This window comes from Pungitius pungitius, chromosome 14 (assembly GCF_949316345.1).
Source record: "Pungitius pungitius chromosome 14, fPunPun2.1, whole genome shotgun sequence".
NCBI classification, from domain to species: domain Eukaryota; kingdom Metazoa; phylum Chordata; class Actinopteri; order Perciformes; family Gasterosteidae; genus Pungitius; species Pungitius pungitius.
This window is the reverse complement of record NC_084913.1, coordinates 8,731,824-8,752,979: the sequence shown is the minus strand read 5'-3', so window position 1 is coordinate 8,752,979 and position 21,156 is coordinate 8,731,824. Positions and strand designations below refer to the sequence as shown.

At 42.3% G+C, this 21,156-nt stretch overlaps 1 protein-coding gene across 2 annotated transcripts; it reads left to right on the top strand.

Moving 5' to 3' along the window:
- Nucleotides 1-1,404: 1,404 nt before the first annotated feature.
- Nucleotides 1,405-20,792, top strand: cnksr1 (connector enhancer of kinase suppressor of Ras 1). Of its 2 annotated transcripts, none has more exons than XM_037485864.2 (21): nt 1,405-1,581; nt 2,651-2,808; nt 4,271-4,473; nt 4,801-4,885; nt 10,832-10,876; nt 11,001-11,120; nt 12,355-12,414; nt 12,631-12,699; nt 12,892-13,017; nt 14,112-14,212; nt 15,406-15,551; nt 16,100-16,275; nt 16,386-16,419; nt 16,583-16,755; nt 16,966-17,039; nt 17,339-17,410; nt 17,882-17,952; nt 18,290-18,351; nt 18,442-18,529; nt 18,829-19,010; nt 19,285-20,792. In XM_037485864.2, the coding sequence occupies exons 1-21, from the start codon at nt 1,530-1,532 to the stop codon at nt 19,705-19,707; spliced, it is 2,520 nt and encodes an 839-aa protein (XP_037341761.2). In that variant the 5' UTR covers nt 1,405-1,529; the 3' UTR covers nt 19,708-20,792. The 2 variants fall into 2 exon arrangements, with proteins under 2 accessions (XP_037341761.2, XP_037341760.2); XM_037485863.2 differs by having other exon boundaries at nt 1,407-1,581; nt 18,826-19,010; nt 19,285-20,791.
- The last annotated feature ends 364 nt before the right edge of the window (nt 20,793-21,156 follow it).

Below are 21,156 nucleotides of genomic sequence, written 5' to 3'. Positions count from 1 at the left end.
GTACCAAGTGGTTTTCTGTTTCATTTTGTATGCAAAACGTATCCATGTCTGATGGTGGAATGATGAAAGCATTTTTTAACCTACTTTAAATCCAACCACAGGAATAAGAAGCAAACATATTCTTCCGAGATATCTGAAAATATTGGCAATAAGAAAATATACAACATGCATGGGGACAACGTGGTTGGGCTGACATATACGTTTGACTTTTCCTCTTCCCTTTTAGGGTTCTCTTATTTCAAAGAGAATAACAGCAGGGGGTGCCAGATATCGGAGGGCAGCTCTTTCAAGACAGCCTTTTCATCAGGCTTTGCCCTTTCCTTGGAGTGAAACATTCAACTTTGTCAGGAACTGTTTTGGAATCTTTCTGATGAGACATTAACAATAACTTGTATATAAGTGCAGCTCTGCGGCCTCGGGGCATCGATTCATTCACTGAATTCCCAGCAGTTCCTGACTCAATTTGATGAGCACAAATTGAACAAACTCTGCTTTACCCATATCCTTTAAGAGTAAAGGCGTAATACTGACTTCTATGGAGGTGATTATTCAACTTTAAGTAAGAGTTTTGAACCCGAAAGCCTGCATTACGCTGTCATGCTTATGAAGAATACATAACAATGCCTTTAGCAAACAGCTTGGCCCCCAAGAAACCATTACCTAACTGAATAACCACACAAAAAACAATATTAGATCTTAATAGTTCTTTCTTTAAAGACTGTGTTATGCATGAATTATTAATGAAAAATTCCCCCGGTAAAATGCTTTTGATATATTCATTAACACGTTAAATAATTAATCAAGCTGGAATGTTCTCTTCCTTTAAAAACATAGGACATTCATACAATATGGATCAAGTTAGCGCAGGGTATATACATATGTTTTGGAGCCCAGAAGTCAACACAGTTCAAAGGATAAAGAGTAAACATTTCCAGGAAAGGTCTGAGGAGACCAGCCAACCACACTTGGAAAAGAGGATTACATCTGCTGTTCAGGGGAATAGTTATTTATCCCTCTAAGTCTTTTGACATGACATGCACTTTAAACAAAACTGAAAAGGTGCATCAGAAACTGATAAATAAAAGTTTTGTAGTGTACCTTTATTTTTCCATCAATAAATATTAGTCATTGAGAATGGTCTTAGAGTTGATGGGGACAGTGGTATCGTTGTTACAGGGTTATTGCATTGAATTACATTGTACCGTACAGGTAGAAGTGTAACCACCATTAAACCATGAGGGTATACCTGTAAGGCCTTTAAAGCTGCAACACCTTTCTATTCCTCCAGGTAAGGAGGAAGGAGGAGGGAGGAGGGTAGAAGGGAGGGATCCTCCATGCCGGAGCCGGGAAGCTCCACCATTGGCTGACAGCGAGGGGGGGCTCTTACCTGTACCTGCGAGAAGGAGTGCCATTCGTCATCGTCCGATTCCAAATCAGGATCAACTTTTGTTTGCTCGAGCAGCCCATTGAGGTAGAAGTCAGCCAGGACGGCTTGGATCTGAACCAGCGACTGCAGCAGGCTTCCGAGCATGGAGCCTATCACGTCGTGGAGCGAGGAGAGAGTCGGCGAGTGGCTCCGAGGTGAGGAACATATCGCGGGCTTGTTCTGTTTTTTTTTTTTTTTTTTCTTCTTCCGACGCGTTGATCGCCTCACGGCCACTTTGGCACGGGCGGTTCGAGTCGGAAATAGAGGCGTCACGCAAATCCTCTTGGAAGTAAAAGGTGGAGGTGTAATAAGGAAGTGGCCTGTGCGTGCGTGTGCGTGTGTGTGTGTGTGTGAGAGAGAGAGGGAGAGAGAGAGGGAGAGAGAAAAGCCACGGACGTGTTGTTCTGATCGGTTCCAACATCTCAGGAAGGAACTTCTAGACAGGACACGTTGTCTTCGTGTCTTCTGGATCGCGCCTGTTTATGTGCAGAGGCTGCATTGTAAACTCTTACTCGAAATATTGTACTATCCACTACATTTATTGAACATCTATAACAACCTGTTAAGATTGTTCTTGCAAAACACATGTGAAGTGCATGAAATAATAACAGGTTACAAATGAGTGTGTCCAACAATATTATGAAATGGTTGTTATTAGTTCTACTTGGATCTAATACGACATTAAAGCACCACGTAGTAATACATCAATAATAAGGGTTGAATTTAATGACTGATTGAAGGGCCATTCTGCACTATCAGTACTTTTGACTTTTGATACCTTTTAGGATTAGCACGATACAAGGATTATTTTAATTAAAAAAGAATATTATAATAATAATAATATAAAAATATTTTGACGACTCCTTCAACCACCAGCTATTACCTGAGAGAACATTTGATTTTTCTCAAATGCGTGCACATTAAAGAGAAATGATATTCATATTATGACGCCATCAATGAAAACATCATCAAATATTATATCAAACTTTTACTACTAACTAATTCTGTAAGTCACATCTTCACTGTTTTCAAACCTGATAATATGGGGAGCAGAATTCTTTTTGAATCCTGGTATTCTGCTTTTGTTAGTCCATGTTCCCTCTGCATGCCCGTACCTGCACATGCACGTGACTTCATGACTATGTGTGGGATGCCATTTAGGCCTGTGCACCCTGTGTCGCTAAAGCCTAGAGTGTTTATGCCCTTTTGGTGTCCCGCTGCCAGGTCTGGATGCCCCCCTGACTCAGTACGCGATCTCTGAGTGGCGCTTGTCGGGTATGGATCTCCTCCAGCTGACCTGTGAAGACCTGGACAAGTTGGGAGTACATAAGATCGGGCACCAGGAGCTCATCCTGGATGCTGTGGAGAAACTCTGCTCTCTGGTGAGGGGCTGAGCGGAAACATGTTTGTGTACAGTATGTGTCCATAGCAGCGCTGTGTGTAGCCAAGGTGCCCTGCTGTGTGTGTTGTTGTGCACTGGATATTTGCTGAGCAGTCCTCCTCTTCTCTTGCTCTTAAATCTTATACGTTCTAATATTAGAGTGCAAAGGTGTGTTTTTTCTAGCATCACCATCAGCTGTTAGACCCTGCTCTTCTTTGCACTGTGCAACCAGCAGTTGTCCGACAACCTTTTGCGATTCCAGGCAGCAATACACAACACTGCTTCACACTCAGAGCTTATAGCCACCTGCAGCAGGTTTGAGTTGACTGCATCTACTTTGCTTTCACATAAAAAACCCTCTTAGTAAAGCATTAACATAGTAAATAGTTACCTAAAGTGTTTGCTAAAATCAAAGGAGGGCTTCAATGCAACCGAAGCAGAATACATTTGATATATATGCAAATTCCAGGAAAATTTGGTTGTCAGCTTAAACCCTCCCACTGGCTTGGATTCTCTATCCCCTTATTTCTTCGGCCTAATTAATTGGACTCCTTAACCAATGTTGAGCTTCAGGACACTTAGATAGTGTTGTTGGAGCGTGTGGGGGTGTCTGTGTGTCCCGGGAGGGACTCATTGGGCAGGGAATTTAATTGTTTAAGTTACTGTTGTGCAGATAGAAATAATTCTCAACAGTTTAAGCCACAGTCCTTATGAATAAGTATGTGAATAAGGCATTGCTGTGAGAAAACCATCACATAAATGAAATGGTTTAATATTAGGAAAGATTAGAACCCATACACACAGATTGACGTCATTCAATATGGAGTACAGAGTGTATATGTGTGTGTGTGTTTGCTTCTCTTCTTCTCTGTCCTGATGCTTCATGAAGACATAACACTGAGCTCATTCATAACAACCATCACATGCTCACATGGAGCAGACCAAACACATTCAAGTACACCGTTACATAATTATCAATTACAATATCAGCGAGGACATGAATAATGGATGGACACTTGATAATGGAGGATTTTTGATGTGCACCAACAAAGCATGACGGGTCCAAACCTCTTGAACGCCAATAAGTGCATCACGACAATACTTTGCTTCTTCTTCAGCCGCTGTGAAGAGTCACGTCTCTCCCCCGCCTGAGCCGAAAAGTTTGATGATGGACTTCAGTTCTGTTTATTTTATCCCTTTTTGCTGCAGTTTGTAATTATGACTTTAGTTCATTTGACTGGGTATGAATACTGAGAAATATTCTAACTAAATATTTGAGATATTGAACTAAAAAATCCACAATGTGATGAAAGGGTATCTATACTGTTCGTAACGCTAACGTTCATGGCTTTTTGACATTTTGAAAGAGGTTTCACAACGCATCAAACACCTGACATTTGGCATAACACTTTGGTAGTATTTGGAATACACCTTCATCAAGTGGTTTTGTGTGTGCTCTCCAGACGTATGGCCTAGGTAGTGAGAACCTACACAGTTTGACGGAGAAGTTGCGCGCCGTGTCCCAAAGCCTCCAGAAGGGCATCCAGGGCCGCTGGCGCCTCAACTCCTACGATGGACGCGGATCCCGCCGGCTGCCTGCTGCCGTTCTGCAGATGGTGGTGGAGCTCATCACCTCGGCCAAAGGGCTCTTCTCTCTGCTCAACAGGTTTGTAAAGAGGGGTGTTATCTAACCGTAATATATACAGTACTCAAATATTTTTTTCCACTCAGAAAATGAAGTTTCTCTTGCCGCGGGTTTCATGTAATAAGGATTGGCTTCGGGATGAATCACTTTAGAGATGAAGCCTTTATATGGGGATGTTTTGGTGTCTTACAGGTTGTCCCTTGTTAGGAAACATGATACCCATTCCCTGATATTTCACCCCCCACCCTCCTGTTTGATCTTTTGAATTTTCTCTGTGTGTGACTTGAAAGTGAAATCCTACCAGTCTGTATCCAAACTTACTTGAAATAACAATCCCTGTCTTTCCAGGTATCAGTTTTCCCAGCACAGTGGTTACACCAACACCAAGAACATATTCAACAATTGCAAAGCGCTTGGAGACATTGTCCACAAGGTTGGTCCCTTTATGGCTGAGTATTTAGATGCACTCTCGATTGACTTGTGATTCCATGTATGCTCTTGTAATCTTCCCATCAAGTGTTCACATGTGTTCCCGAAAACTTGAGGGTTTTTTTCACATTAAGAGGAACCACACATTGGTAGCCATGTTTCTAGGGGGTGTTGTTATGCACACTAAACCTCCAAAGAGGAACTACAACCTGTTGGGTGATTTATTTTTTTACTAATCGACTCCCTGAAAGTCAAAAACAAGCACAAATAGACTCCCTGATCCTCGGTTCAGCCTGGGTAATGAATTCTTTATCTTTACATTCCTGGCATATTTGGAGGCGGCTGTACCTTGAAGAAGCTCAGGTTTGCCAAGGAGAAGAGCTGGATTTGGTTAGTCTACTCCTTCATGGTAGTGTGACATGTGTGAACCAAATGGGAGAAGAAGTAATAATCATAACTGAATGTAAAGAGGGTGACCAGTTTTTACTATGTAGTAAAATAGACAGGCCTGGATGTGTTGTAGTGCCCAGGGAGGGAGGGAGGGAGGGAGGGTGGGACGAAAGGGCTCAACAGCACGCAAAGGGGAAGGCAGAGAAAGAGGGAGGAGACTGAAAGACGGATTGCACCGACTGTTAAATGACTTCTGACTCCTGGGGGAGTGCATGTGGCTGAATGAAGTCAGAGCAACGGGGCAAAAGGACTCTATTGACTCTGAAAGGACGCTCTGGTGATCGGAGATGAAGGCAAAAAGAAGATAGAGCTACAAAACGGGAGACAGTTAAAGCGATGTAGGGAGGAATCGGAGGTGCAGAGGAGCTGCGGAGGAAAGGCTCGGTATTTAGTTTATAATTAGACCTCTATAGCAGGCTTTGGACGCCCGCCCGGCACAACAGGTACAGTTCTCACCTGCAGGATTGGAAAATTCCTTCGCTGCTCTTGCATTACTTAAAATGACTCAAGCGACAGCCTACATGTAAACACCACTGTTTACATGTAGGCTGTGTATTTTCAGCTTTTTTGTTATCGGGAGTTCAAGGAATCGTATTCATTATTTGGGTTGTTAATAATGGGGTCATTCAAATACAACTTGACAACTAAACTACACATACTACAGATTTAGCACGTGATGAATGTCAGATGCGTCTCAGTGTGGAGAGTATCAGTAACATTATTCCTATGGACCAGTGGAGAAAGGAGGAAGTATTGGTTTCAGAGATTTATTGAGCTTGTTGACTCGGATTGGATGTTTCGGTGACTGGGAGGTGAATTAGATGTGGGCTTGCTGGCTGTTCTGTTCATTTATTGTCATCTTGACACTTAGTAAGTTATTAGCAAGTTAAAACCCTCACCGCCTTTTCAGTTGGTCCCTCACAGAAGTTGATCATTGTTTGGTGTTGTCTGGCCATTGTTGCTCAATTCCTGTTTTTGAACTTTTGTGCGCACCTTTTGTCTGTGTATTTTAAAGGAAATAATTAAAATGCATTAACAAGTGGTCTTATACCAAAAGCATTTTATCCAGTGGTTTGGCAGAAGCTGTTTGGTTATTTGTTAAAAAATAACCTTGAAAGGGGGGCTAAAAGCTGAAAGCTCTCTCAACTATTTGTAGAGATGGGAAAATGACTTGGGGACTGTCACCCATCAATTTGTGGACTGCCGTTTTGAAGCCTCGAGATTGACATATTAGTCAACTGAAAACATACTGTGAAAGATTTATTGAGCTTGTAGACTCGGATTGGATGTGAAAGTGTTAAAGTTCAGAGACCCAAACTTGGACGACTCCCAGAACCAGGTAACATCATGGTAGCAACCTGTCAATCATAAAGTAGCCCTACCTTAAAGAATACCATGTTTTACAGTATATTTTACACTAAAATTGACCACAATTAACCACAAAACATCATGTTCTATTGAAGAAGACCTAAAACTAGCGATTGAGAACATACAGTTATTACAATTTTTACTGAGGTAAAAAAACAAACTATAAAAGTTAGAATTGGGGTAATTTTTTTATAGACTTACAATCGATCCGACTTATTTATGCAACCAGTGAAAACACCCCCCCCCCCCCCTTAAATAGCTGATGTCACTCCCTGACGTCTTTTTCTTGGCAACTGCTTCCGCAGAAGCTACACCGCATCCTTAATGCCGAAGAAAGGACTCTTATTTCCTGTGTGTATGTGTCTGTTCTAGCACCCCGAGGCCAATCAAGGTCACTAGTCAGCTGGTGTTTTTTGGGATCTCACGGTAGAGTTGTCAAGTCAGAGTTTCACGCACGCTCAGTCTGCTTTGAACCAGCCGGGCAGCAGGCGAAGTCCAGGAAAGAGGGACACAGAGTCCTCGGGACTGGGAACTTGGATTTGAGAGCAGAAAGGGATTCTGAAGCATTTCACAAAGGTATGTGAGTTCAACAGTGATTCCAAAAAAAAGAGGGAAAGAGGAAAATGTTTATGTTGCGAAACAACCGTCACCTGAGAGTATAATTACAAGTCCTTTAATATATAACTTACACTTGAATAACTAGGAGCTACTAGGGGTAAATCTTTGAAAAGAACACATGCTGGTTGTGTAATACTTTTCTTTGAACAAAAAGAAATCAACAACCTAAAACTGCCTCTATTGTTGATCAATATGCAATGATCAACCTCTCTCTGTTGTCACCAACCTTGTTGCTCAAAAGAGAGTGAACCAAAAATGAACTCGTACTAATTAAGAAAAGGGCCTCACCCTACGTGAGCAGCTGCCCGAAACGAATGACTACAACTTATTGTTCATGGTGCTGATAAAAAATAAAGCCAGCGCCGGGAGATGTGGTGAAAGCCAAGGAGGAGAACATGGACAGTGAAGTAATATTTGGTTGGGAAGATAAGGAGTAGGTGAAACAGATATCTAACCAGTCTTTTTATAGTAAGTTGAGTTGGGGTTGCAGGACTTGGTGTCAAATAGAAAATATCCACCGGGGCAAGTGGGAGAATGTAAACAACCCGCTGAGACAGACAGAAGATGACGGACTTGCCTTTTGATCTTATAAAAGAAAGTCAGGAAACCGGTTCAATTGGCTTCAGTTGTCTATGAGAGCCGTTGTGTACGAGCGTCCATTCATGCCTGCCTGCAATCTTGTCGTGCCAGCTGTATGTGTTACACCCACATACGGCTTTTCTTTGTTTCCTAGACAACTCGTAGTAAGAGAACAACGTTCAGGCACAGAACACTTGTGAGAAGCTCACCGCCTGATCGAGCCGTCACAACGCATCGCAACAAACAGCCCTTCTTCTCATGAGGCAGATGCATGTTTCTGGTGGACATGTTTACTCTGAATTTCTGGCGTGATCAATTTATCTGGGAGCAGCACATTCTGCATGTTTTTTATGGACGGTCTGCAGTAAAGCCGTGGCTAATATGTAACTAGTGTAACTACGACGAATTGGAATAAAAGGTCAATTCTGAATGTTGGACTGTGGTATGAAGTCTTGCGCTGTTGTTTGGGCACGGAGCGGCTCGAGGAGGTTCATTAATAAAGTTATTGTTTTTTTCCTCGAGGGCACTGCAGGAATTCTGAGATGTAAGTAGCGTGCTTTGCTGGGCGCATCCGCGAGCCGCGTGGGGTTGAATAGCAAACTTTGACCCCCCTTCTTAAAAGAGGTCCATCTCTTTATTAACTCAACAGTGTGATGTCAGTTCATACGTCTCGTATTGTAAAACCTAAGGCGTTCCATAGAAAACTTACGCAAAGGGTTTTCAAGTATTTTGGTCAAGAGCCATGACTAAAAGGGGGCGTGAGCTTTTAAGGAGTAAAAATGTCGGACCTGCATTTCCTCATCTCACAAATCGATCTCCCTTCGTCTGCTTTTGTGTCCGTGCCTCCGCAACGAAACACGGTGACCTGAATGTACAACCATCATATGCTTCATCCCCATGTGTGTGTGCACAGAAATGGCAATCGCAAATGCGCTTTAGGACTCTACCATTTATCAACATCTATATCAATATCTAATGTTTTTGTTTTTTTCAAACTCTTAGATGTTTTTTCGCACTTTTGTGAAATAGCTTGAATCAAATCAGATGATGTCTGAATATGTGGTTGCACACATTATGTTTCAGGGCAGAAGTGTACCTTTCGCCCTTCGCACATACATAAGTGTGTCGTTTCCTGTTAAAAAGAAATGCAGAACAGGTTTTACGGTTGTCAGGAAGTCTCCGAATGCAACCGAAAGCCGAGGTGTGGATGTTCCTGTATTTTCAGCTCATGCGTAAAAAGCCATAGTGAGATGCTGGAAAGAAGGAAAGTGTTACTAATGAAGTGAAAGCAGGGAGGATGGTGTGTGGTTAGAGGTGGCAACAAGATTCAAAACCCAACTAATAATACCACAATTTCCACTGTAGTGTCCCCCCCTAAAAAAAGACCTGACCACGTCATAGGGTTCCATCGTGCGTCCTACTTATCGCTGAAGTCTCGACTTTCTTTACTGCGCTCAGACAACATTTATTTTAATTTCCCTAATTTGTAAATGATTTGAAATGTGCCACAATATATTCTAAAGACACTAATTGTCCCCAATAGAAAGAAGGCCTCTGACTTGACGCACTATTGATCCTCTGACTTTGAAATAGTCGGTTCAATGTGTCAACAACTATATCAACACACACAAAAGAACAGCATGTTAGCATAGCGGTGTTAGCATTTAGCTCACAGTATTAGAGTGACATAGCACAGCCTGTAAATAGCTTGGCTTCAGGCCTCGTCTTGAGATCTGTTTTCCTGTGGTAGGCTGTGGTACAAACTCCACTTAGTGGCTAAAATAAACTCTGGGTTGTGCAACAACAAGGATTTATTTTAAACCCAATTAAATCACGGTGTCTTTAAACAAAAAACTATTAAGACAGATTACAGTCAAACCTACTTTAAACTGAATTTTGTTGCATTAAACCAAATCAAAATATGAAAAGTTATTACTTTTTACATGGATTGATCAAAATAACCAAACATCTGCTGTAAATAAAGCACTAACTTACTAGCTAGCTAATTAGTTGACTAAGTTACTGTGGCTTTAATCCAGTGTGACCCCAACACAGCTCGAGAAAGGATGTGAGCAGCTTTAGGTGTTTCCTTTAGTTGTGTGGGGGTGTAAATCGATGTGTCCCACATCTCTCAACCATCCAACGGAACAACGTCATGACACACGGTGTCACAGTCGCACCGCTCCCTGCAGCCGTGTGTCACAGTCTTTAATCGGCCCAGAAACCAAGCCGTGCTCTCTGTTGATCCCTGGTTACAATTCAACGGGCCATAATCTCCCTTTACAGCCCTCCGTGTAACTCGTCACATCATCAAGTGCTGCAAGCTGGCGTAGGCAGCGACAGTTTGTGACGTTTGTCTATTCTGTCCCAATGCTGGTAAAACAGTTCAATTGTGCTGCTTCTAGTAACTGTGACGCTTAACGTGTGCACACGCCGGTGCTTTGGGGGGATTGGTTTGCGCTTTTGGGTTAAGTAGACAATATACTCCACAACATTGATTTTGCACTCGCTCTAAATGCAAATGTTATTGAATATGTTATTTTTAGTTTTTTCCTTTTTCATTTATACTCAAGCACTGTTAAGCATATAAGCCAGATATAAATACCGTTAAATGTTGGACTGCACAATTTATCAAAATCTAAATATTTTGCTATTTCGGGGGAATTTTGGTACAGATATTTAGTAAAGATTACAATATGAGATTAGATGTTTTTCTCAATATCATTCAGTCCAGCCTGGAGCGATGTCTCTCTTGCCTCGGATGCCTTTGACCTTTTTCCTTCCTGACTCACGCTGTGAAGAGGAAATAGGACATGAGTTTTGAGTCAGATTGTCCCATTTCCACAAATCAATTACAGCATGATAGAGAGCGCTGTGGTTTCATTTTGGTACATTGTTGGGATGGAACTCATGTTGTTTTGTTTCTCTCATTCAGCACGACACCACTGTCTATGAAAAGGAAAAGGACATCATATCCGTAGTAAGTAAACGTACATCTCTTCCCACACTGCTAAAGGCATTGAAGCTTATTTATTTTTTGGGGGGGGGTTAATGAATAAATAGAATATTTTTGTTAAGAAATGGTGGTTTGTTTTATGCTTTAGTGCCGTCAGTTGGTGTCGGTTTGCGATGAGATCCTGAGTTCCAGTCCTGAGGGGCTTCTTACCCGCACCGCTCAGCTCGAGAGCGTGGACCTGGTGCCCGTGGCACCCGGCGATCAGCTGGTAAGACCTACTTACTCTTTATAACTCTCTGTCGTTAAATGTACAACCAAGGAAAGGCATATTGTTATCTCAGAGTTGGGACCAACAGCCAAACATTAAGTAACGTTATGTTTTAATACTTTCTGCTTTTGCTTTGCTTCACTGGTCATTCCAGGATGTTTTGTTTTTAGTCATCTTATCTACACAGCATCTCCATATTACTATAATTTTAAAAATCAACTCACCATTTTATTGCTTCACCGGTTTACTTTAAATTAACACCTATAACTGTGTCTTATTTCGTCTAACTATCCTTTTCAGTATTCTTTTTCTACTTTCATCACTGCCTGCGGTTTCCCATCATCATTTGCTGTAACTCACCACCTCTTCAAATTCCCTCAAGGTTCTCCATATACACAGTTCTATTCTTATTATTCTCTAAAAAACTACCTTCTCTTATTTTCTCCTTCATTCTTCAGTCGCTACAAATGGTGCAACAATTATACATACTGTACCTTCTTTAACTGTTATATACTTTTTTTTTAAATTTCCTTCTCCTTTGTATACTCAGACCATTTGGGAAATGATCACATATTAATAATAATTGCAATCCAGTCTCTATGTGCTCACTCACTTGCTTGAGTGGCCTTCCTAATCATCTCCACTGTGTCTCAAAGGCGGATTTTCTAGCCCCTCTTCATCACCTCGGATGCTGCAGTTGTTAGGCAAACCTTTTGTTTTTTTATTTGCGCGTGTCTCTTGGTTGCTACCGATACAAATTGATTGGCGCACATCAGAGGTAAAGCAGTCTTTCCTCCAAATGACTGAAACTAACGGTTAACTAAAGAAATTTAGATCATTAATTTTCGCTAAATTTATTTGTATTTCAGTCAAAAATAAATAATAATGTGTCAAGCTAGAGCCAGTAAATCTCAAAAGCTTAATTTATGAGGAAAATATTTCTTTCCACTTCCAGTTCCTACCTTCAGGTTTCTATTGCTACTTATTGATTATCTCATCTGGGCTTTCCGGGGTGGGATTCGTTGGCTCTTGTCCCCACGGCAATTATGACTCCAAACAATCAGTCAATAAAAGCCGGCTGAGGGTTAATTACCGGCTGCAACATCAATATCTCCACAGACTCCATTGCCGATGACAATGAGCTAACAACATACAACTAAGGGCTGACATTTTGTATTTATCATCCTGTCTTATCTTATGTCTTATTATATATTTGTTTCTCCCTCTTTCTTAGGGTATTGAAATATCATCTACTGGCTCCAGTAACCACTTTGTGACTGGAACCGCTGTTGAGGTCAGTCTCTCTCTCCTCTTTCCCCGTTGACACAACTCAATGTTTCATTGCAAAACCAGTTAAAAAGTTTTCTGACCTGCCGCAGTAAAACAGATAACATATAAACTATGACTCAGTGGCTCCGGTCTCGCACTCTGAGCTCTGGAGGAAGTGGAAATCCCCCTTTTGAAATGTTATACTGCATGTCCAAACTTCGGTTCGTCTCTCTGCTTTCAGCCTTCATCGGAGGCCTTCTTGAAAATCTTAACTGGTGATGAAGTGATTCAAGTGAACGACCAGATAGTGGTGAGTTGTTTCATTACAAACAGTATGTCTAGACGACCCTGCGTCCATGTGGCAGAGCCCCCCTTGCACTGTGTTTGTGTGGTCCTCTCAGTCTCGGGACAATCGTCTGTACGTTCACCGGCCCTTTAAAGGGTCTCTGTGTCCCAAACAATAACCTTCAAAGTGGAATAATCCTCTGTTTGGCTGCACCAGGTGGGCTGGAGCAGAGCTAATCTTGTGAAGAAGCTTCGGGAGAATCCCAGCGGAGTGACTCTGGTCCTGAAGAAGATTCCTGGGTCAGAGCGGCGCAGAAACACAGTCCGCCTCTCCTCCACACAGGTCAGGGATCATAGAAGTACTCGTCCGCTTTCCTCATCACTCCATACACTCTATTTCCCTTTCTGATTTACACAAGAAAACCGTTTTCATTTGTAGTACAACCCAGAAACTTTGGTTTTGATACATGAATTTTCCTCAGAGGATGATGGTCGTACATTTCCCCATTAATCAACACTTTAGTCTCTGATGAGGTGTCTTAAAAAAGGCTAGACATCCATGAACATAGATAATCCAATATTAATTTAAAGATGCCTTGTTTGTAAGAAGGTTTCTGTATTTAAAAGGAGTTTCCTGAGAACAGCTCGCTTGATCCACTTCATCATATCTGGATATTGAATCAACCGTTTGAATCATTACATCATCCATGTGTCACACGCAATATCTCCACGGCCCCATTTTGACAGAAGATTAGGAAAATATGCACATTATCTCTATACATCTTGTGTGCACAGTGACTCATGCTGAGACACACACAGACTCACACATTTGTCAGGTCTGACAGTCGTCTCGTAACTCCTACTTTGCTTCGGAAACCCGTGGGCTTTAAACGTTATTAGAAGAAACCCCACGTCGATAGCTACCGTAAATTGTCACACACACCGTTTGAACGTTCTAGTTCTTGTTCTGGATAATTACGCCCGAGGAGGAAACACCAAAAGCTTGATTGCTTACACAGTTTATGTCAAGGCAACCTACAGCTTTCCTCGGGATCCGTTTCCATAAACACTCACTCGTAGCGGTCACTATGACGACTGTTGTTCTTCACTGAACTACACACTGAATTACAAACTAAGTGTGAGACGAGCACACCCCCCCCCTCACCCCCCCTTGTGACTGCCATGTTAATCTCAGATATCAATGCAGCCGTAGGGGGAGAAAACACAAGTAGATTGGAATCAGCTCCTTATTGCCCTTCCTCCATGCCCTTCGCTAAGCAACACTCTAGCCTACTGTGTGTGTGTGTGTGTTGTTGCTACAGAGTGAGTGGATGGAGACCTGAGGAGAAAGCTGCTATTGAAATCCGCCTCCTTACCCCTGTGTAACCCATAACCGCACGCACACTCCCTCTTGTATTACTGCTGATTTCTTTTTAGACGGAGGAAGAAGAGAGGTCGGAGGAGGAAGAGGACGAGGAGAATCCGAGGCACTCCATATTTGAGAGGGTAGCAGCGTCGGTTAGGACCCTGTCTTTTAGGTGAGGATGCGCTCTCTTAATTACCTATTTGTTTTAATACATCTAGGTGGATCAGCTCATTGTGGGGAATACTTGATTAGAATATTCCTTTTTTTTCAGAGCATAAATGAGCTTTCATGCCAAATGCCCCTTTAATCTAATCTCGCTACCCTGATGTATTAAACCCGCCTCTAATCCAACGTGATTGTATAACTGGGTCCAGGGTGACACTTGTGCGTGCAGAGCTTACCCAAAGTTGGACGTTTCGCCCAAAATAGCCCTCTGAGCTTGTAATGCAGCTGGCCTCTGGAAAAAAAAGCGCTTCGATCAAGCAGGTGCTGTTAAATTGTGCTATTTTTAAAAGGTTCCAGCAGACTAGTCTGTGGCTCCTTGTGGGCGAGCGGGCGCTATTGGCCTCTATTTTGGCTACCACTGATGTAATAAATTTTAAATATAAAATGCTTAGTAACGAAATGCATTTAGCATGTACACTAACTTTAATTGTAAAGCACCATAATTGAACATGCTACCTGAAATGCTTTTGTAACGTTACGTACATTCAGGCTTGAACGAAAAATTGTTTGCATTTTTGTAACATGACTGATGAAAAGAAGGTCAGTTCAAAGGTGTAATTACTCTGCATCTCTGGGCAGGTTTCCTCACTTTACAGCCAAAGATTTACTCGATAGGGCAGGTCTTCCCACAAACCCTTTCGACCTCGTTAATCTGCCAGGACCCGGGCTGTTTGCGATGAGTTCACCCTGCTAGCGCCATGAAGTCCAACTTCAACAACCCACTGACTGAAAACGAGGGAAGCTGATGAGTCAAGAAAAAACACGAGAAATAAATGGTCGAGGTTCGGAGAGATGAAGAAAGACTCCAACAAGGGGGGAGTGTGATAGAGAAAAATGGTAGAAGGGAGGAAAAAGAGTGATGGAGAAGCAAAAGCAGACAGTGTGAGCTGATGGGTTGCAGGCGTGCTCAGACAAATGGAGGGAGTAGGCGGGGATGGTGCATTAAGGTTGTAAATATCTCTGTCACATCCAGTTTTAGGAAAGAAACTTCAGACCACTGTGATAATTCACCTCTTTAAACGTCAACACGGGTCATTTTCACTTGCCAGGCGTCTCTTTTGAAAGCAGCGGAATGCGCCGTTTGGTGAGTTTTTTCCGGTCGGTGTTGTGATCGGTTCCAACGTGTTTTTCTCACTGCAGGAAAGCCGTATACGGGCCAGAGGTGCACCAGCAGCCTATGGGACACGACGAAACAGAGTTCTTTTCAGACCGGGAAGTGGTGGGCAGAACGACTCGCACTTCATATCACAGCCAACAGGGGGGGCTGTCCCCAACGCCAGCATCAGGTAAGCGACGCCTTCGACGGGAGAGCATCTGGATTTTGATTTGAGAAATGTGAAAGAATGACTTCAGGCCTTAAAATATATCAAAACTTGATATCTAATGTAAAGAACGAAATCCATCATACACTATCGGAATGTTATCATTTAAAATTCCTCAATTGCTTGTGCAGCAGCAAAGCCATTTGAAGTAGACATAACAGATCTTACTGTGTGCAGCGTAGACTGTGATTGGTGATGTTTTCTTTGCATTTTCTGCTAACTCTAAAAGGATTTCAAAGTGTGACATCGTTTAAAGGAGATGACATAAAAATGGAAAAGCAGTTTCCAAGCAGCGGATTTACTGGCACTTCTACCGTGCCCACCAACGAGATGTGTTGCATAGATACAGGGATGTTGTTTGTTTGAAAGTATTAAAGTATTAAAAGTAGATCACTGACTGCTGACACAAATTCAATGTGAGTTAGGATGGTGTTTTAAATCATCATCATACCGTGACTTCTCTGTCAACACACATGCTATGAATGAACACTGACACGCGTGCATGTTCCCAGCGAGGTTACAGAGCTTGGAAAGCTCAAGGCTCTCCCCGGGACTAAGACGAGACCGGTCCCCGTCACCCAGAAGTCCTTCTCCCTTTACATTTGGCTCATTGAGAAGTCCTTCACCTCAGGGACTCGACCACGAAACCACCAGCATCAGTTCCTGCCCTGAAATGGTGGGACACACGGTGAGGAGGAGAAACAACTTTTTACAGCCAAATGTTGATGTTTTTTGAATCTACATTTGAATGAGCACAGTTTACACACAATCAGTAAAACTATCGTCTTATCTTTTCAGACCAATAAGGAAACAAAGAAGAGTTCTACAAAAGGTAAACAATGAAATAATAAACAATAAAACAAATAATTCTGCTTGCAAATTTCCCAAATGTCCCGTCATGAAAACAGAGGACAGTTAAGGATTTGGAAAGGAAAATGTTTTTGGTGATCTTTGCTCTTCTTCTTCTTCTTATTCCCATCTTTTCATCCTCCCAGGAATTTCGACCGCCATGAGCCGGCGCCGTGTGTCCTGCCGCGAGCTGGATCAGCCCGAATGCGACGGCTGGCTGTGGAAGAAGAGGAAGGAGGGCCACTTCATCGCCCAGAAGTGGCAGCGCTTCTGGTTTGTCCTCAAGGGGCCCTCCCTTTATTGGTACACCAGCCAACAGGTGGGAATAAAACCATGAGAGTCGTTAATCTCTCTAGAACCAAATAAATGAGGCAGTGCCACACAGCCTCAAAGGTTATTATAGTAGTATTGTTTTAGTTACTGTATTGTAGTGTGGCTTAGTTAACCGAATAGATTGTATTCCCCCTTTTCTGCCAGTCGTATGTACAACTTCATTGAATTGTTTCCTTATATATGGCATTCTTTACAGGATGAGAAGGCAGAGGGTTTTGTCAAAATAGCCAGCTACAACATAGAGAGTGCTGGAGAGCACAAGAGAAAATAGTAAGTATGAACTTAATGCTGGATCACACAACATGTGAGGATCTACAGTTTGTTTAATTGGTTAGTTTGAATCTGAAGCTTTACAGGGGATGATCCATCTTGGCCTACTGAATGGCATACTATATGTGATGCAACAATGTTTTATTTAAATTTAGTCTTTTGGATTCAACTGTATTGTCAGAGTAAAACATGTCTGAATCTGAATTTATGGTATAAATAACTTGTGTGTTTTCATTTCACTGTAACCAGAACCTTCACCTTTTGTTCCTCCATCTCTCTTTGTTCTCTCTCCCTAAAAGCGTATTTAAAATGTGCCACCAGCGATTCCACAACTTCTTCTTTGCAGCTGATAATGTCACCGACATGAGCAAGTAAGACTATGCATTTATGAAGAAGTAAGGCCTCGGCCTGCCTGCATTCTTTCTGTTTTGCCCCAAACTAAACAAATGATGGGTTTAATAATGTAGGTTTAGCCTTCAGTGCCACATTTCCTAAATAAATGATTATCTTAGGAATGCATATAATGGTAGACCAGATAAAATGTAATTCATTCTTTTTCCAGTTAAAGGTGCTAAATCATACTCTAACAGGTGCTGGTCTGCACTGCCCTCTACAGTTTATTGTTCAGGATCCTGTTCTTGTGCTGGTTAAATGAATAGGAATTTCAGATTACATAATCCTTTATTAGTCTGACAGCGGGGAAATTCACAAGATTATAGTCACAAAGTGCAAACAGATATAGTACAAGAACCAAGATCAAAAATTATGAATAAGGAGTAATTAGAATCAACAATAACTGAAAGGGGAATCATATATATGTGTCTTTATCTTTCTTTCACAAGGTGGATTAACTGTCTTATCACAGCCATACAGAAACACAAGAAGTTCAACACAGGCCCAGATAGTGAAGAAGGTAGGCAAACTACCTCCTTATATTCAAACTTAAACTATAAGTTATGCATTTAATGTTTTTATGTATTCGGTAGTAAACAAGGTGTCCCCGTGCCCCAACCAATGTAATCTCCTCATTCATTGTTTAACATCTGCTAACCTCAGTCATACTGTGGCCATCATCAGCTACAAAAGGCAGAAAAAGAGTTAACGGGCAATACAGCCAGAAGCAGAATAACTGTTGCTATGGTTAACAGTTTGTTAAGTGATTTGAGTTATCTGTACGCCAAATATTTTTTATTAACTGTGGTATGATGTGTTACGGGGGAAATCTTTAATTCAACACCTTTATCTCAAAGAATGTTACAGTGAGACTGAATCAGAAAGCGAGACGTCGCCCTCATCCCGCAGAAGATACAAGGTCGGTTCCGTGAGAGGTTTGCACATAAACACACAACACACAACGTTAGAGCTCCCTTGAGATCCTTTCCTCTTTCATTATGTGCCTCAGAAAGTGCAGTCCCACACGCTGCCTCGCCCCAAGGGGAAGACCAACGTGTCATTATCCAGTCTTGTGACAGGGGGCAGCAAAGGATCAGGTAAGCGTTGACTTGTAACTCTGCCTTAGGTCTTTGCTGATTTTCTAAATTTCTCTCTCGATGATTCATTACTTTAATCTGTGAAGACTGTATCCCCCTGATAGAAGTTTATGATATAACATCAAATATGTGAGAGGTAAACGGGTTTTCATCTTGACGTGTTGTTTCCCTGACTTTACCCGCCGGATATTTACCCCAATCAACTCTCGACAAGTTAATTCAACCAAACCCCACTGCTTTAAAAAAAAAAAAAGTAATTAAAATGATTTTTTCCTTTTTGTCTTCTTCCCTGTAAGAAGGAGGACCAGTGGATGAGATGGGCATGATGCTAAACAACATTAAGGAAGGAGGAGTCTCTCTGATCGGCCAGGAGCAGCCATTCACACACGACCACTTCAGGAAATCGTTCATCCGACGCAACAAGAACCCCGTCATCAACGAGAAGGTGCACACGCTCCGAACCCTGCAGAGCACCCTGAAGGTGAGGGAGAAAGTCCTGCAGCTCGTGGCTCTGGTTACACCTTATGTCATTTAGGTTAAACACACTGCCGACTTTAGCAGTCGGGCCAGTTAGGAATCACTCAGACTGTGTGGATTGGGATGTCTATTCTATTGACGGAAATAGATATAAACTAATATGAATAATTGACTTGAACAACAAGTTGTTTTTGTTCTCTGACACTCCTAATCGGGAAGTGTCATATCTGAACAAACAAAAGCCTTCTCACTGACATGACCCTTTTTTCACGCTGCAGGCCAAAGAGCTGGAGTTGCAGCAGATCAACAAGCTTCTAGAGGACTCTAATCTCTCCGCTTTGACGTACCGCCAGTGGAAGGAGCAGAACGAGGAGGTAGTTCAGGAAATCGACAGAATGTACGCACCCAAGGCCTCCAAAGAAGCGGACGGCGCGGCCTTGCAGGACCCTCCCACGGAGGCGGTTGCCCTGGAAACTGTCGTCAAGGAAACACCCGAAGGCGCATACAGGCTGAGCCTCAGCGACGGGGAGCAGTTGGTGGACGCAGAGCCGTCTGACGTCCTCCTGGAGATCCCTCAGGGTTCACCGAGCGATAGTCCAGAGATGGAACTCTCTCTGGGATCGCTGCAGGACTCGATAAACAAACAGCTGGCTGAAATGCTGGAGAGCGGGGAGCCCGCGGAGAACTACTTCTACATCTGACGCTGAAAAAGCCACGTCACGAAAAAGTGGCTTTTTTCACTTTTACTGGAATCGGTGAAATGGAAGACTTTTTTCATGCAACCAGTGGACAGAGCTTCAATTCACTGAGTCCCCTGTCGACATTAGGATCAGTGTGTGACAAGCATTGAGTGCAGATTTAGGACTAGACAACCAAATAGGACTAGTCTACAACAGAGAAAAGAACAATATGCCAAGTGTAAATCCCAGTTCAGTAAGTATTTATGATATTCTAAGTCTGCTTCTTCTAATGACAGCAAATAGAGCTTCTCTTGAGAGTGTTAATGTAAGTCATGCCTTGTGTAATGTGATGTGTAAATAGTTACTATAAATCCTGGATGTGTTTGATTATTAACGTCGCCTTAATTAAAAGGCAAACATTTAAAATATTTTGCACACGAACGCATCAAAATAAGTGAACACATCCTCAATGGCGGAGATGTCTGTTCATTGCAATATTGATCAGCTTAATAAAAAGGTAGGGTGATGACCACAAACATACGTTGTGAAGTCCCTGTTTAAGACTGAAAAACCACATAAAGCAGATATCACATTATTGGCATGTTTGTATTTTTATTTTGAGTGGTTATCTGAATGCAATGAACAACTAGTGTTTCAGCACTGACTCGTGTGTATTGGTAAGAAACCTACTTTCAATTCAAAGATATTTACTAAAGAAGCAAATTGTTTCCTGGCAAATTACATCTGATTGTATCAGTGACTCCATTTTAATTTTCATTCCACCAAGTGCCTAAAGGTACTGTCTTTTGTTTCCTCCAGCATTGGATGTTACTGACTGACGTCGGGAACAAAATTCAAAAATAACCAGATGTTTCTCCCACTGTCATGAATGTCACTGAATGACGTTGTTCGCTGCTGACCAAAATAACTTTTCACTAGGCTTTGGTTTGGCTCTTTCTGCTGATTCACTGAAGTGACCTTGTCCACTGAGAGTGGGACCTCACCTTTGTGTGAAAACGGGATATTTATTAAAGCTATTTTCCCTTGAAAAATTCCTTAATCTGACTTTCCTCTCGATGCCAAAATAACAATAGCACTAGGCTGCAGCACACAGGGATACTGTCACGAATGCAGCTGGAGCAGGATGCAGGGAGGACTCAAGCGCAGAGTTTTCAATCCAAGTGCTCTTTATTTTTAACCAAACCAAAACGTGCTCCAACAACGAGGGACATTTAGACAATGACGCGACAGGGGACAACAGGCACACAGGGCTTAAATACACAAGGGAGGTGCAGGTGATTGGACACAGGTGGAGACAATCACGCAATCACAAGACAAGGCAGGAAGTGAAGTTAACCCAGGACCACAAGAGACATGAAACTTCAAACTAAAACAGGAAGCGAAGCGAAACCGTGACAGAACCCCCCCCTTAAGGACCGGATTCCAGACGATCCTAAAGGAGGGTGGAAC